This window comes from Rhagoletis zephyria, unplaced genomic scaffold, assembly GCF_001687245.7.
Source record: "Rhagoletis zephyria isolate East Lansing unplaced genomic scaffold, Rhagoletis_zephyria_1.1 Rzeph_scaffold_02141, whole genome shotgun sequence".
NCBI classification, from domain to species: Eukaryota; Metazoa; Arthropoda; class Insecta; order Diptera; family Tephritidae; genus Rhagoletis; species Rhagoletis zephyria.
In genome coordinates, this window is record NW_016159225.1 from 59,893 (window position 1) to 75,594 (window position 15,702).

The window sequence follows — 15,702 nt, forward strand, 5'->3', positions numbered from 1 at the left end:
TTGAAAACGACGTATTAAAGCTTTTACAGCTTCAAGGTGAAAAAAGTCAGCTGCGTCTTCGCTGGACGGATGGTTCTATTAGGGTTGAAAATGAATCCCAAATGATCAACCTACAAGTATCTGCAAAGGACAAAAATAAAATGTTTATGCTTCGGGACGTTCGAACAGTTAACAAATTAGACCTTCCTGAACAAACCTTAATTATGACAGAGCTGGCTGACAAATATAAGCATCTGAGCGCACTGGCAACCATTTTACAACCAGGCTGATTTGGCGCTGCGATAATATAACCTTGCCAAACAATTTTGAATCTACCTTGCGCAGACTTGTTGGGTTTGAGAAAAAGCTAAGTAAAAACATCGAGATGAAAGATAAGATTAACGCGCTCATACATAGTATGGAACAAAAAGGGTACGTTCGAAAGCTCAATGAAGTTGAAGTTAATCAAGAGTATAAACGCAAGTGGTATTTACCAATCTTTTCCGTAAGCAACCCTAACAAGCCAAGCAAGATACGGGTGGTTTGGGACGCAGCAGCTATGCATCAAGGAATATCCCTCAACGGGTGCCTCGAAAAGGGACCTGACCTGTTGCGACCATTGATTGACGTTTTGTACAACTTTAGAATCGGAAAGATTGGCATCTGTGGTGACATATGCGATATGTTCCACAGAATAAGGGTTCATAATGACGATCAGCATACGCAGAGCTTTCTCTGGCGCGATTGTGACACTAGTCGATCGCCGAGCACTTACGTACTCCAAGTGTTGTCATTCGGCGCAAATTGTTCTCCTGCAATCGCGCAATACGTAAGAAACAAAAATGCTGAAGACTTCGCCAAAGAGTTTCCGAGAGCGGTAAAATGGATAACAAAAAGGCATTACGTAGATGATATGCTAGACAGTGTCGATACGGAAGAGGAAGCAATAGAATTGTTATCAGGGGATGGCTGACCAATTCGTCTCAGGTTGCTAACGCCATAGGTGACAAAGGTTCGGATGATGAATTTTGTAACTCGGGAAGAACCCTTGACCAGGTGATAGAGCCAGAAAAGGTTCTCGGCCTATGGTGGCGAACGAGTTCTGATNACAAAGGTTCGGATGATGAATTTTGTAACTCGGGAAGAACCCTTGACCAGGTGATAGAGCCGGAAAATGTTCTCGCCCTATGGTGGCGAACGAGTTCTGATATGTTCACGTTTGACACTAAGTATACCAAAGCCAGCAAAGAGATTTTGCGTGGTGACAAGATACCCACCAAGAGATAAATTCTACGGCTACTCATGTCAGTTTATGACCCCTTAGGTTTCCTATCGTTTTACACTATACAACTAAAAATCTTTCTACAGGATATCTGGCGAAGTGGTGTCGAATGGGATGATGCGATTCCTAAGGAGTGCGAAGGGGCGTGGCGTCGGTGGTTGTCAATTTTCCAGCATGTAAAAGAGGTCCAGGTTCCTAGATGCTATTTCGGCAAAATATCTAACAGAAAATGTAAGATAGAACTCCATACCTTCGTAGACGCCAGCGAGGTAGCGAGTGCAGCCGTGTCATATTTTAGAATAACAAAGGAGGAAAATATTCAGGTCGCTTACGTAGCCTCAAGGGCCAAAGTTGCCCCGCTCCGACCTATATCTATACCACGAATGGAACTACTTGCTGCAGTATTGAGAGCCCGCCTCGCCAATGCCATAGTTAAAGGCCATGATCTCACCATTCACGATATGTATTTTTATACAGATTCACGCACAGTGCTGGCATGGTTGCACTCTGACCCTCGAAAGTTTAAACAATTCGTCATGTTTAGAGTCGCAGATGAACGTAGCGAATGCGGCCACGAAGTGGAAGAAAACAATCGAGTTTGGTCCGACAAGCACCTGGTTTTCTGGTCCAGGATATTTGCATTCACCGTGTGAGCAGTGGCCTATATATAATCATGAATCTAGTGTGACGCCCTCCAAAGATATGGAACTAAATCCGGAAGCAGAACATATTAACGTACATACAGAGTTCCGCCCCATAATAGATCCAACAAGATTCTCAAAATGGGAACGACTTGAACGAAGTATGGCGTATGTGAAACATTTCATCGACAAATGCAAACCTGAAGCAACGAGGAAAAAGTTTGATCATGAGCAAGGAAGGTCTGAAGGACTGACCGCTGAGGAGTTGCAATGGAGCCAACGGCTCTACCGTCTTGCACAAGCCGATTCATATTCTCAAGAAATCAAGATGCTTAAGAAGAATACGGACAGCGTCTTGCCAAAGCTAAGCGTTTTGCGGAAGCTGTCACCATTTATTGATAACGATGGGGTTTTGCGTCAAAGGAGCCGCTTAGAATACGCTCCTATTAAAGATTCTATAAAGAATCCAATAATATTGCCCAAAAATCACAAAATTACACAATTGCTTATCAACTGGTATCATCGCAAGTACAAACACGTCCATCACGATACTGTTGTTAACGAGATATATCAAAAGTTTCACATACCAAGCTTACGTCGTGCCCTGCGAACAGTTCGCTATGACTGCCAGCACTGCAAGTTGCGTAAGGCCAAGCCGCTGCCACCGAAGATGGGTTCACTTCCTGAAGCACGCCTGGCACCCTACACAAGACCGTTTTCGTACGTGGGAATTGACTTGTTTGGGCCATTCCTGGTTACAATCGGACGGCGTGCTGAAAAACGATACGGTGTTTTATTCACCTGCATGATATGTCGAGCCATTCACGTTGAAATAGCACATTCCCTATCCATGAATTCCTGTGTAATGGTTGTTAGGAATTTCATAAGACGGAGAGGAACGCCGGTGCATATGTTCAGCGACAATGGAACAAATTTTGTTGCTACAGAGAAAGAGTTACGAGAGGCTTTTCGCCAGCTTGATATTGGCGCTCTTCAAATGCAATTCACGTGTGTTGAAACTAAGTGGACGTTTATTCCTCCTGCTAGTCCACACATGGGAGGAGCGTGGGAGCGAATGATTCGCACATTTAAAGATGTCCTATATCAAATACTGACCCCATGAAACCAAAACTTAGTGACGAGAAATTGTACAACCTATTCGTAGAGGTTGAGAGCATTATGAACAGTAGACCACTCACGTACCTATCATTGGAGACCGCAGAACAGGAAGCGTTGACTCCGAACCACTTCCTGTTGGAAAGTTCGTCGGGACTTAAGCCGCCAGGTCTGTTTTCCTCCTCAGAACAGTACGTGAGACGGTCTTGGCGCCATTCACAGTACCTAGCCGATAGATTTTGGAAAAGGTCGGTAACAGAGGTGCTACCAACGTTAACTAGAAGAGCAAAGTGGTATGACGACGTTAAGCCAATTAGAAAAGGTGACGTTGTGATCATAGTGGATCCCAACCTACCCCGTTACACGTGGCCGAAAGGCAGGGTCGTGGACACATTCACAGGGAAAGATGGCCAAGTAAGAAGCGCTTTAGTACGTACCGCAACCGGCGAGTATCACCGTCCTGCTGCAAAACTAGCAGTACTGGATGTAATCGGGGAGAGAAGCGGCGATGATGCACCTGTTAAGGTATTAACTCACCCATATCGTTATACCGGGGGGGAGAATGTTGCAACACCGCCCGGTAACACACCACAACTGACGTAACAATATGGCAGCACAGAAAAGATGCAACTCTGCCAAACAAAGAAGTATACAAATGCGAATATTCTTTGATTTTCTTTTATTCTTAGAGTATATTCTTAGAAGTTTTTAAGCGAACGTCATTTTTGAATTCGCATACGAACGTTATTGGTACTCTCTTTTATTTTTCCAAGCGAATCTAGTTGGTCAACCAAAGTAAGTTTCTAAAACGATGTAAATGAATTATATGTATTAACTTGGATTTCAATTTCAATAAATAGTTTTTTAAAGCTGCTGTAACTGCTCAAATTTAAAGAGTGCAACACGATTGTTTTAACTGGGCGGACAGCTACTGTGAACGTTGGTGAACCAACACTGATTTTTCAAAATTTGTACTGATTTGTACTGAATTTTCTATTCAAACAAAATACTTTAGTATTTTCTAAAGGTTTTTAAATAACATTGGAACTTGCTTAAACTGTGCTGTAAAAAATAAGAAGAAAATAATTTAATTATAGTTGACATGTTTTAGATAATGTTTGATATGCCCAAGAAATTAATACAACAAAAAGATCAATCGTTTTATGGGCATATCGCCGGGTCGTTACGTACCAGTTGCGATTATATGATGGCGCATAAATTATATACAACAATTTTTTAAATTGTTAAATTATTTAAAAAGAAGGCATACATTTTTCTCGAGTGTTGTTAATTATCTCGAAAATAACTTTCAGTTTAATAACAATAAATTTCAGTATTCGAATGGCTCTTGCCTTTAACCTACAACTCCTTTTTCTCAATTTACTGACTCTGTAAAAGAGTCTTGCATACAAGACATAGAGTTAGATACACTTTTTAGCGAATTCTTAGTCTTTCACAGTTTTTGCGTAGTTGAAAAATTATTTAAGCCATGAGGAAATATAGGTGAACTCCTTAAAAAGTGGTACTTTTTTACAGTATGAGAGGATCTTAAGAATAAAGTTTGTTTCCTGGCGCAAAGAGAGAAACCGGCTTCTAATTCAAATTTTTGAAAGTGAACTTCAAAGTAATTTTAAAATTAAATGTATAGAATTCTTTGACTATTTAAACACTGAAAATGGGAATGATCTCATTATTGCTGTTCAAAAATGTCATAAATGTGAAATAATTTATTGAGTCCTGTGTACGATGATGTGTACACTCATGTTAAAATGAATAACATTTTTATATTTTATGAACTACAAGTGAACCCGTATGGCGTTTTTATTTAAAATAGTTTTTTTTATAAAACAAAGGTATTTTTTCCTTTTAAATGTTTTTTCTCAGATTTATACATACGAAGTATACAAATTGCATATCAGAAAAAAGCGGGTTTAATCACGTTTACGACGGTATTAGTTTTTTTTAAATCAGTTCAAACTTGTTTGAAATATAAGGTTTTTAATTTTTTGAAGACCCGACCTTTGAACCCTTATAGCACCTGTAACATAGAAAAAGTTATATATCGTTTAAATAATACCACCTATGTTATTCGACATGCTGAATGCGTATCCGAGGTCAGTTAGCCTCCATCACGTCAGGTTCGTGGTCATTTGAAGGTCAAGTAGGGAAAAATTCATTGAATAAACCTGAAAATTCAATAAAATTCATCGGAATTCGACGTTGGGATGACCTTGGCATGACCTCCAGATGACCTTGAGGAATCAAGGGACCTCCATACTCGGTTTCAGTGACAACAAAAACATTTTTTTTTTTAATTTTTGTTGAATAAATTTTATTTCCTATTTGACCTTCAAATGACCTCGAAGCTGACACTATGGAGGTTAACGGACCTCGGACTCGGGTTCAGCTAATGTATAACCTTATGTTGTATATGAATTTTCAGGTTTATTCAATGAATTTTTCCCTACTTGACCTTCAACTGACCACGAACCTGACGTGGTGGACACTAACGGACTTCGGATTCGCATTCAGCGTGTCGAATAACATAGGGATATATAGGTTTGGTTTAATATGCATAAGCTTTTTTTTTGGAAACCAGTGTAATTTTTTACCAATGGTCCAATTTCGAACTTCCAACGGAGAAATTGCTTTTTTACCTATGACTCAATCTCTTAAAAAAAGTTGGTTTGGTCCAATACCCAGAAAAAAAAATTGATTTTGTCGTACAGTGTTATTGCTATTCAAAAAGTCACAAATATAAAATAATTTATTGGCTCCTGTGTATAATGATGTGTAAACTCATGTTAAAATGAATAACACTTTATTTTTTATGAACTATATTTTATTTATATACCAAAATATTGTTAAAAACCAGAACTCAGGCGTTTTAAATTATTTTGTGTTACTTACATTCATAATTTTGCTTTGAATAAAAATGTACTGAAAAGTACTGATTTTTTTTTTCATGAAAAAGTCTAATCCGCTGTAACCCTAACCCGGCGCAAGTATTAAATATATGTTTTTCATCTTTCCGAAAGCTACCGCTACATGGTAAGCCGGGGTGTATCAATTTTGTGTAAATTTGCGTCCTTAAATTTCGAAATATTGAAGTTTCAAGCATTTCTGGAATTTACCGTTATATGAAAAGCGACCGTAATTTTAGTTCGATTTCAATAATTTTTAACCATTTGCCTTTATGTGGCAATCACAATAACCATACCGAGTTTGGTAGAAATTGGTAGAACGGTTACCGATAAGTGGATAATGATCATAAGTGGGTGGTGCTACGCCCATTTTTCAAAATTTTACCATAAGCGTATTTCTTGGTAAAGAATTGTTGCAAGCATAAATTTTGAATAAATTAGCTTTAATATTTACTGATTTATCGAAGATTTCGTATTTCTCTAAATTACCGTTATATGGGATGTGGGCGTGGTTATTGTCCGATTTTAAAATTTATTGACCATTTGGTATGCTGCACCAAGGCCAACAACTGTTTGGAAGAATTGGTGCAGCGGTTACCAAGATATACACATATAACCATAAGTGGGCGTGGCTACACTTTTTAAATAATATTAATTCTTGTAAAAATGACTTACCATTGCACCAAATATTTTTTTTTAATAAAGTTTTTCTTTACTTGTTTATGTATTTAAATAACGCTACGATTTTGGTTTGAGTCTATGTGTACTTCATTAAATATTGTTATTCAAGTATTTCTGTAGGTTAACAAGAGGATGTAACTACATCAGTAATTATGTTCGCTTAAGTACCCACATTGAGGTACTTAATCGGGTTCTTTTAAGTACCCAACCCGCCTAAGTACCTCAAAAAGCTGACATTTTTCGTGAGGTAATTAAGCGGGTTTCACTGTAGTAACATCACAAATTTGTAGGATAATTTCCTCGCGATTTTTACCCTGTGAAGTCTGTTAAATTTTAGTATAATAAAGTGCAATTTTAAATCGCCAAGGTTAACCATTAATTTTTGGATTTTTTTTTTTTTGTTGCCGGTGTTACGCATTCTTTTCATACAAAGTAAGTATGTTTGACTATTTTTTAACTTTAATTTTAATGAGTTACAAAACGGCAAACCAAATTTTTTTCTAAAGATTCTATTTAATTAAAACGATTGCAATTTTTGTGAATCCTTGCAGAATTAATTTTTATAGTTTTTTGCACAAAGTTGAAAAATTGTATTATACTGTATATAATAATATATATTATTATTATTTGTTAGGAACGGAGCTTTACTTTATTAAAATAAATAATAGACATTAAATAAATCAAGGAAATATAGCCATAACTTACTAAAATATCGAGTCCTAATTTCTATTTTGGTCACTGTATGTATTCCTCGCGCCGAATCACAGACATTTAGATAAGAAAATAACTGTTTATGGAGAAAACTAGGATCATATACCAACATCACTTAAACTCATTCATAGGCATGCCATTTTAATAAGCTGTAAAGGGGTCGAAACACCGAATACTGGGCAAATACAGGACATTAAGAGAAATACAGAACATTTGGCGTCCCGTATAAAATAAATAAATTGCCAGGACATCTGCACGATTTTTCGTACAGCAAATTTAAATATTGATAACAAATTATTAAATGAACTGAGGTACAATTTATATTCTTAAAACATAAATATGATCTATTGTTTGTCAAAAATAGTTGAAATGTATACAATTTCTCTTTCCTAAATGTTGTATTTTAGCACTTTCCGAAACTCTTTTTTTTAGAGATTTTCAAAACAATTGTTATTAAATAATATTAATCGCCTTTTTTAAATTTTAGCACAACAATAGCAGAAAAAAATAAAACATATTTATATTATGATGTTCTCTTTGGGGTACTTCTTACCCACGAAAAGCTTCGCGGGTTATAATATGTGTGTACGAAAAATCATACGTTGGCCTATTTCTAAGCAATTTGAAAGAAAAATCTTGGAAGTGTAATGTCCATGTAACGAAAACAAACTTTTGACAATCAGCTGTTATTGTTTACTTTAGTTTGAATTATTACGTGTTAGTGCTTGCGATTCGTTGTAATTTCGTGAAAATATTTCTGAAGCGATACAAATAAGTGAAAATATTGATAAATACGGTGTAAATATGGAACAACGTTCTATATATTTTATTATCCGATCAGTTCGTAATTTATTCAATTGTATGTTACCAGGCTGGTCTGATCTAAGTGTTTTTTGCAAATAAAACTACGTTATTCCACTTTCTGGCCCAACGTTTCGCTAAAACATTTTTAGCTTCTTCAGGGGCAATTCCGTTTAATTAAATCTGCCACGAACCATAAAATACAAAAACACATTATAACCAAAAATAATAAATGGAGACATAAAAACATATACATATATGGAATTACAAATGACAAGAAAAACTACAGATTGAGTTTGAGAACAAACAATTTGACTCACACTATTTTAACATTAATACATACGAATTATTGAACACTAAATACTAATAATCTATACCATCTTTTGTGGTAGCTTTGTCAATACTAAAAGTTAGTTTATAATCATAAACATGAAATGTATGCGGTCGCAATGTTGTCTGTATCTTCCTTTCTGTTCATGGTCTTTTCTCTCCTTTGCATTATTCTGAGGCTCTCCAATGTATATCGGGTTGACTCTCTATTTTCTTTGTCAATAACTTTTGAGTTTGCGAAATGAAACAACGTCGTTACATAAAGACAGCAGAACTTAAAAGTATCATTGAAAACTGGAGGGATGATGAGGACGGGTCGATTCGAAATATAGTGTTGTGTCCACCAGAGAAAGTTGACGAGCTATCGGACGAGGAAGAGTTTGACGAAGAAATAATGCCTAATATGGATCCAACACACATTCCAGAAGTTGCGGGTTGTGTAGAAATTGAATGCGATTCAAAAGATTATGATTTGGCAGCTCCTGCACCAAGTGTTAAGGAAGGTACATACAAAAGTTTGAATGAGTTTGGTAAAACAAAGTGGTATAAAGGAAAAGGGGGATCGTCTGAAATTGTAAAATAGAATAGGCAGCCGAATCATGAACCACTTGAAAGTGGCGCTGTCACCATGGTATCGAAATTGGAAACTTTAAATCCGACCCAGTTATTCTACCAATTCTTCGACGATGATGTTATGCTTCTTTTAGTTACTGAAACTAATAGGTACACGAATCAAACAAAAATATAGAATTTTTGCATAGTTATGAATATAAAGTTGTAAATATTTTCCAGTTACTACAATCAACAAAATAACGCTGGTGTCGTTTGTTGTGAAAACAGTTTAAAGCGTTTCCTGGGAATTCTATTAATGTCAGGTTATAGTACTCTTCCAGCCATCAACGATTACTGGAGCACTAAGCCTACACTAGGCCGCCAAATAGTAAAACAAGCAATGTCTCGTAACAAATTCAAACTTCTGAAAAAATAATTTCATTTGGCAAATAACGACACTTTGGATACTGGAGACACATTTGCGAAACTACGGCCATATTTTAACTTGCTCAACAGAAACTTTGTCAAGTTTGGAGTTTTTAATGAGCATCTGTCAATAGACGAGCAAATGGTACCATACTATGGCAAACATTCTTGCAAAATTTATATAAGTGGCAAACCTATTAGGTTTGGGTACAAATTGTGGTGCCTTTGTTCGTCGGAAGGATATCTGTACCAATTCTATCCTTAGGGTGGTGCAGGTGGATTTAATAAACAAATTGGTTTGGGTGCTGACGTCGTTTTGAAATTACTGTCTATAGTTAACCCTTTCGCTATTTTGATGCCATATGGCGTCATGCTTTTTTGAATACTCACAGATTTAATTGAGCTTATCTGAAATTATATTTTTATATTCAACGCTGTAATGGAAAGTTTTATAAACTATATTTTAATACGGTATTGTTATTTTTAGCCTCAGTAGATGAAAAATTGCATATGGCATCATTCTAAAAAACACTTTAGAATCATATTTTGGAAAAAATTAAATTGAATGTTATTATATTCAGTATAAGGGATCATTTAATAAAAAACTCGGATTTTTAAAGCCCGAATCTAAAAAGATGTACCGACCCTAACCCTAAAGATGCGAGTCACCATGACGTATATTTTGACAATTTTTTTCCCCTCCTACTATTTGATGTGTCTTTTGTCCGAAAAAAACTTTTTCGCAACAGGTACGATTCGTATAAACCGTATGAATGGCGCAAAATTGCGTACAGGTAAAATGTTGCCAGTAGGCCATACCGACTATGTGTTTGATAAGAAAAATAAAATTTTGTTAACGCGTTGGAGTGACAACAAGGAAGTCACCATCATTACAAACCACCAAAGTATAGAGCCAATGGCACGTACAGCTCGATACAATAGAGAGAAAGAGAAGAAAGTGGCAGTAGAAGTTCCGAAAGTTATATCAGAGCATAATCATTTCATGGGGGGAGTCGACCTTCATGATAATGCAGTTGCAAACTATCGAATTCCTATACGCGGAAAAAAATGGTGGTGGGCCGGACTAGATAGTGCTGTAGTGAACGCATGTCAGTTGTATTGTTTTATTGAATAGAAAAAAAACAACAAACCTTTGTCACAAATACAGTTTAGGGTAATGATTTGCGAATAACTATTTTTAACATCGGATACCAATTCAGAAGACGATGAAATTGAAGAGCAAAGCAGAGGATTTCCAAAACTTCCTGTCTGTCATAAAACAACAGCATTTATGTTTCAGCCAGTATTCGTTGCATGCCTGAAATTAGTTTACGTATGTGTGTAAATGTTTTCTTAATTACATTTCGTTTTCATTAAAATATTTTATTTTTCTTTGTACAATTATTTTCTGTTATAAATGGACCAGCGTACGATTTTTCGTACAGGGCGTAACACCAGAATGATTTTTTTATTTTTTATTTTTAGAATCATGGACTGGAAATGTATCGTTGGTTAACAAATTTTTAAAAATTTTCTAGCGGTTCTGGTACCGGTCCCAAATGGGATACATAACCCTTTCAGCGCTGTTATGTGGGCAGGTATGTTAGATTCTATAGGATTTTTAAAGCCCTGCAGTTCCATTTTTAGGTAGTATTTAAACTTTTTTTTTGATTAATACAATGAAAGAGAAGCCCATTCAGAACATATAACCGAAATTTCAAAGAAATCGGTACAGCTGATCTCGAGCTTTACGAACCGAAAAAAACGGCTTTCAAAATATATATTAGTATAGATAAAAATCTCGTGTCACGGTGTTTATAGTCGAACTCCTTATAAACAGCTCGACCGATCTTTGAGAAATTTTTTGTGAATAGTATATGGTAGGTATGAGAATCGGATGTAAAGTATATTTCATACCGCTAGGTGTAGGTGGCGTCGCACCTCCCATACAAACCAAATTTTTCATACCGCATGTCTCTGGAAGTATTCATGGTAGAGTACTCGAACATAGTACAGAGATAGACGAAAACAATCGCATACTCATGGAGAAAAATTGCGGTTATTGGAAAAGGGGGAGTGGTACCTCCCATACAAACCAAATTTGTCATACTGCATGTCTCTGGAAGTGCTCATAGTAGAGTATTGGAACTTGGTATAGATATATATCAATAACATGGTCGTGAAGAAAAAGTGGGGCTTTTGGAAAAAGGGCCGTGGTACCTGCCATATAAATCGAATTTTTCATATTGCATATCTCTGGAAGTGTTCATGGTAGAGTATTGAAAATTGGGGCTATTGGAAAAGGGGCATGGCACCTTCCATATAAATCGAATTTTTCATATTGCATATCTCTGGAAGTGTTCATGGTAGAGTATTGAAAATTGGGGCTATTGGAAAAGGGGCATGGCACCTTCCATATAAATCGAATTTTTCATATTGCATATCTCTGGAAGTGTTCATGGTAGAGTATTGAAAATTGGGGCTATTGGAAAAGGGGCATGGCACCTTCCATATAAATCGAATTTTTCATATTGCATATCTCTGGAAGTGTTCATGGTAGAGTAAGGGAACTTGGTATGGAGATATATATCAATCACATGGTCGTGAAGAAAAATTGGGGCTATTGGAAAAAGGGGCATGGCACCTTCCATATAAATCGAATTTTTCATATTGCATATCTCTGGAAGTGTTCATGGTAGAGTAAGGGAACTTGGTATGGAGATATATATCTATTAGAAGATAAATGCGTCACTGAAAATCATGAACGTGAACTGTTGGTGAAAATGTTGGACCAAAAGAAATCAATCCCATACTCTTAGAGAAAATTGGGACTATTTGAAAAGGGGCGTGGCGCCTTTCAAAGGCCCTGAAACTATTACGTATCTTTGTATGTATATACACTTTTGCTAGGTCATTTAAGACGGCAATGGAAATATGCCTTCTGACAACCACCAAACCGTAATATTAGAAGATAAATGCGTCACTGAAAATCATGAACGTGAACTGTTGGTGAAAATGTTGGACCAAAATGTTTCAATACAAAAACTTAATTTTGGCGGGACGAAGTTCGCCGGGTCTGCTGGTTCTTAATATAAACTTTGTCGACTTTAGTGGCTTCCTGGCGGCATATAAATTATTTTGTAGTGAAATTTCTGTTTAATAAATTTTAATTAATGTTATAAAAATACCAAAGACGTTCACATTGCAGACAAACAATTTTTCGTGCGTGCCGTTTGCAAATTTTCGAGCAAAGTAAAAACACACCAAAAGTGAGTAGTAGGTGAGTGAAAGTAGTTGATTATTTTTGGATTTACAATTGAAGTAATCTTAAACATTTATTAATTTACTAGCAGACCCGGCGAAGTTCGTCCCGCTCAAAATTAATTTTTTATTGAAATATTTGGTCCAACGTTTTCGCCAGCAACTCATGTTCACGTTTGGTTTTGTGGTCGACAGAAGGCATATCCCCATTGCCGTCTTAAATAACCTGACGAAAGCATTATACCGGTAAGAAGTCCTTGCGGCTCGATAGTGAATCGTGCTTGAATCTGTATAGTATAGTTGGTGGCAATTTACAAACTGGTGAGTATCATTGGTCCACATTCTGTTTAGTCACCCTAAAGCAAGGACCGCAATGGTTCCGATGGTTGATTTAACGGGAGTAATTTAACTTTGATCCCTGGTGCCTCCGAATCAACGATTTTTAGCAAGAACTCGGTTCCAGCGCCACTCACGACAGCGACACTCTTCGGTATTTTTTCCCATACAAAAAAACTCTCACGCATTCGTTGTAAGGAGAAAATGCGCAACATCATCAGCGAAAAAAATTCTCAAAAATCAACGGTATCTTATAGCCATTAAAAACTTGCACTTTATGATACTGATGTAGTTCACTGCATACTCAAAGTTTGGTACAAAAAAATTTATTACGAAAAAGAAAAAAAAAAACACCGTATTCTGGTTGTATATATTTACAGATAGGTAAAAAATTTTCAGGACATTACCACAAATACTTTCAGAGATACACGGTATGAAAAATTCGATATATATGGGTGATGCCATGCTCCCATAATATATCCTAATTCTGCAGTAGGTGTCCAAAATTTCAGAATATCGGTACAGCCGTTCGTGAGATCACCTCTTATAAAAAGAAGGAGCTTATCTTTATATAAATAGTGTAGGTAACACAGGGCAACACCAATTTTGATGCGGCAAATGTTGGAGCTGGTTTTGGGAGGTTTTTTTTTAATGTTAAAATTACGTAAGTATAATGTTTCCATCAGCTCCAGATTTAAAAAAAAAAAATGTGGTGAAAGTGTAAAAAATCGCGTTTTTTGCAATATGAAACAAAAGGTGATAGAACCTTCCACTTAGGCTTAAATTAAGGCTTGGACTTCTGACTTCAATCCCTGAAAATACCATTCGTGCACCTTGACCCTAAGATTTCTTATAGTCATTTATTTAACAGCTAACACTGATTTTTACAACATTTTTGACGATGAAAAGTAAATGAGTATAGGTGACCATTAGGGCACGATGCAGGAATAGTTCTTTCAGGGATGGTAGTCTGTAGTTCTAGCTTTAATTTAAGCCTACGTGGAAGATTCTATCACCTTTTGCTTAATTACGGTAGGAACTCAAACTTCCCGAAATCAGTTATTCCTGTTCAACAAATGACTATAAGAGCTGGTTTCTCCAACTCAACTTAACTTAGTTAAGGCAATTTTCTCGACTTAGTCAAGAATAAGCTGTATAAAACGTAGGCTAACTTTTGACTTTAGTCCAAAAGTGGCTAAAATAAGTTTAGTTGAGTTGGATGAACCAGCCTTAAGTGACCACCAAGCAACGGCGCGGGAGCTTGCTTTAATCAAAGCCTAAGTGGAAGGTTCTACCACCCTTTGTTTCTTTGCTAGAGCTTCTCAAATATTGCAAAAAATTCGATTTTTTGACACCTTGACCTCGGTTTTTCTTAAAATCTAGAGCTGATGGTAGCTTTTTGCTTACGGATTCGTAATCAGCACAAAAAAATCTGTCAAAAATAGCGTTAATATTTTCTGCAACAAATTTTTCCATTTTTGTTGGCCTGTGTAATAAGTATTGTTAAATAGCCAATACCCGCATGTTTGCGGCGCCTTCAAACACCTTTCGAACTGTAAAACAATGACTCGATTCGATTGAAGATTTTATGGAATTGATCAGTTCTGGTCCACCTATCAGAAAAAATATCATATATTATAACCCAGCCGATAAGCTACCTACGTGCTAAATTTCAAGCAAATCGGGCCGTTAATAAGACTGTTTCGAATAGTTCGGTCTCTGACACACTTAACGGAAAAAATGAATCCTATATGCTAATCTAGGCAAAAGGCTACCCTGCGCCAACTATCGGAAAATTTAAAACTTTGTGCACTCCTTCTTCTAAACACGTTTCCAAAAAAGCAGCACCCATTCGAATCGGTTATGAAACATAGGAGAAAATTGTTCCCATTTGATTCAAGCTCCCAATGAATTTCACAATTATTTGAAATTTTCCAAGCTTTCGTAGAGAAAAATTCAAATTTTTTGCGTTCTTCCGGATTTTACCGAGTTTTCCACTTAGAATTTTCTATTTTTCCATTCGAATGCCATTCCGAAGGAATTGCACACAAAATTCCATACAAAAAAATCGATTTTCGATTTTTCCAATTTTCCGACTTTCCCGGAGGGTTTTCCCAAAACTTTCTTTCGCAAAAACCTTCTCCTGCCAACTACGCACAACTAAAAAAAAAGTTTGCCAAATCGGCCCAACCGTTCTCAATTGGTGAATTACTATACATTTTTCACACCATTTTTATATATATATAGATAAGGAACAGCTGTTCGTAAACGGCGATTACCGACTGAATTTCAGTTTTTTTTTGCAAAAGTATACATGCAAAAGTATACATACATATTGTCGGCCGCTGTGGTTTAGTGGTAAGCAGTGCACGCTTCCACTCCGCTGCACCTGGGTTTAAGCCCTGGTCAAAGCAACATCGAAAAAAAATATATATAGAAAAAAAGGTTTTTTCTTAACAGCGGTCGTCCCTCCATGAAAAACAGCTTCTCACAAAAATACAATCGCCGTTCGGAGTCGGCGTAAAACTGTAGGTCTCACCGCTTTGTGTGACAACATCAAGGCGCACGCCATAAATCGAAGGAGAGGCTCGGCCAAACACTAACATATGTGTAAGCGCCCATCTATTATTATTATTATACATACATATCGTCGTTTAAAGTA

General features: G+C 36.6%; 1 protein-coding gene across 1 annotated transcript; it reads left to right on the forward strand.

Moving 5' to 3' along the window:
* The first annotated feature begins 1,813 nt into the window (after positions 1-1,813).
* LOC108366099 (uncharacterized) lies at positions 1,814-3,025 on the forward strand. Its single transcript, XM_017620385.1, has one exon. It carries the CDS (start codon positions 1,814-1,816, stop codon positions 3,023-3,025), a length of 1,212 nt encoding a protein of 403 aa, XP_017475874.1.
* Positions 3,026-15,702: the final 12,677 nt, after the last annotated feature.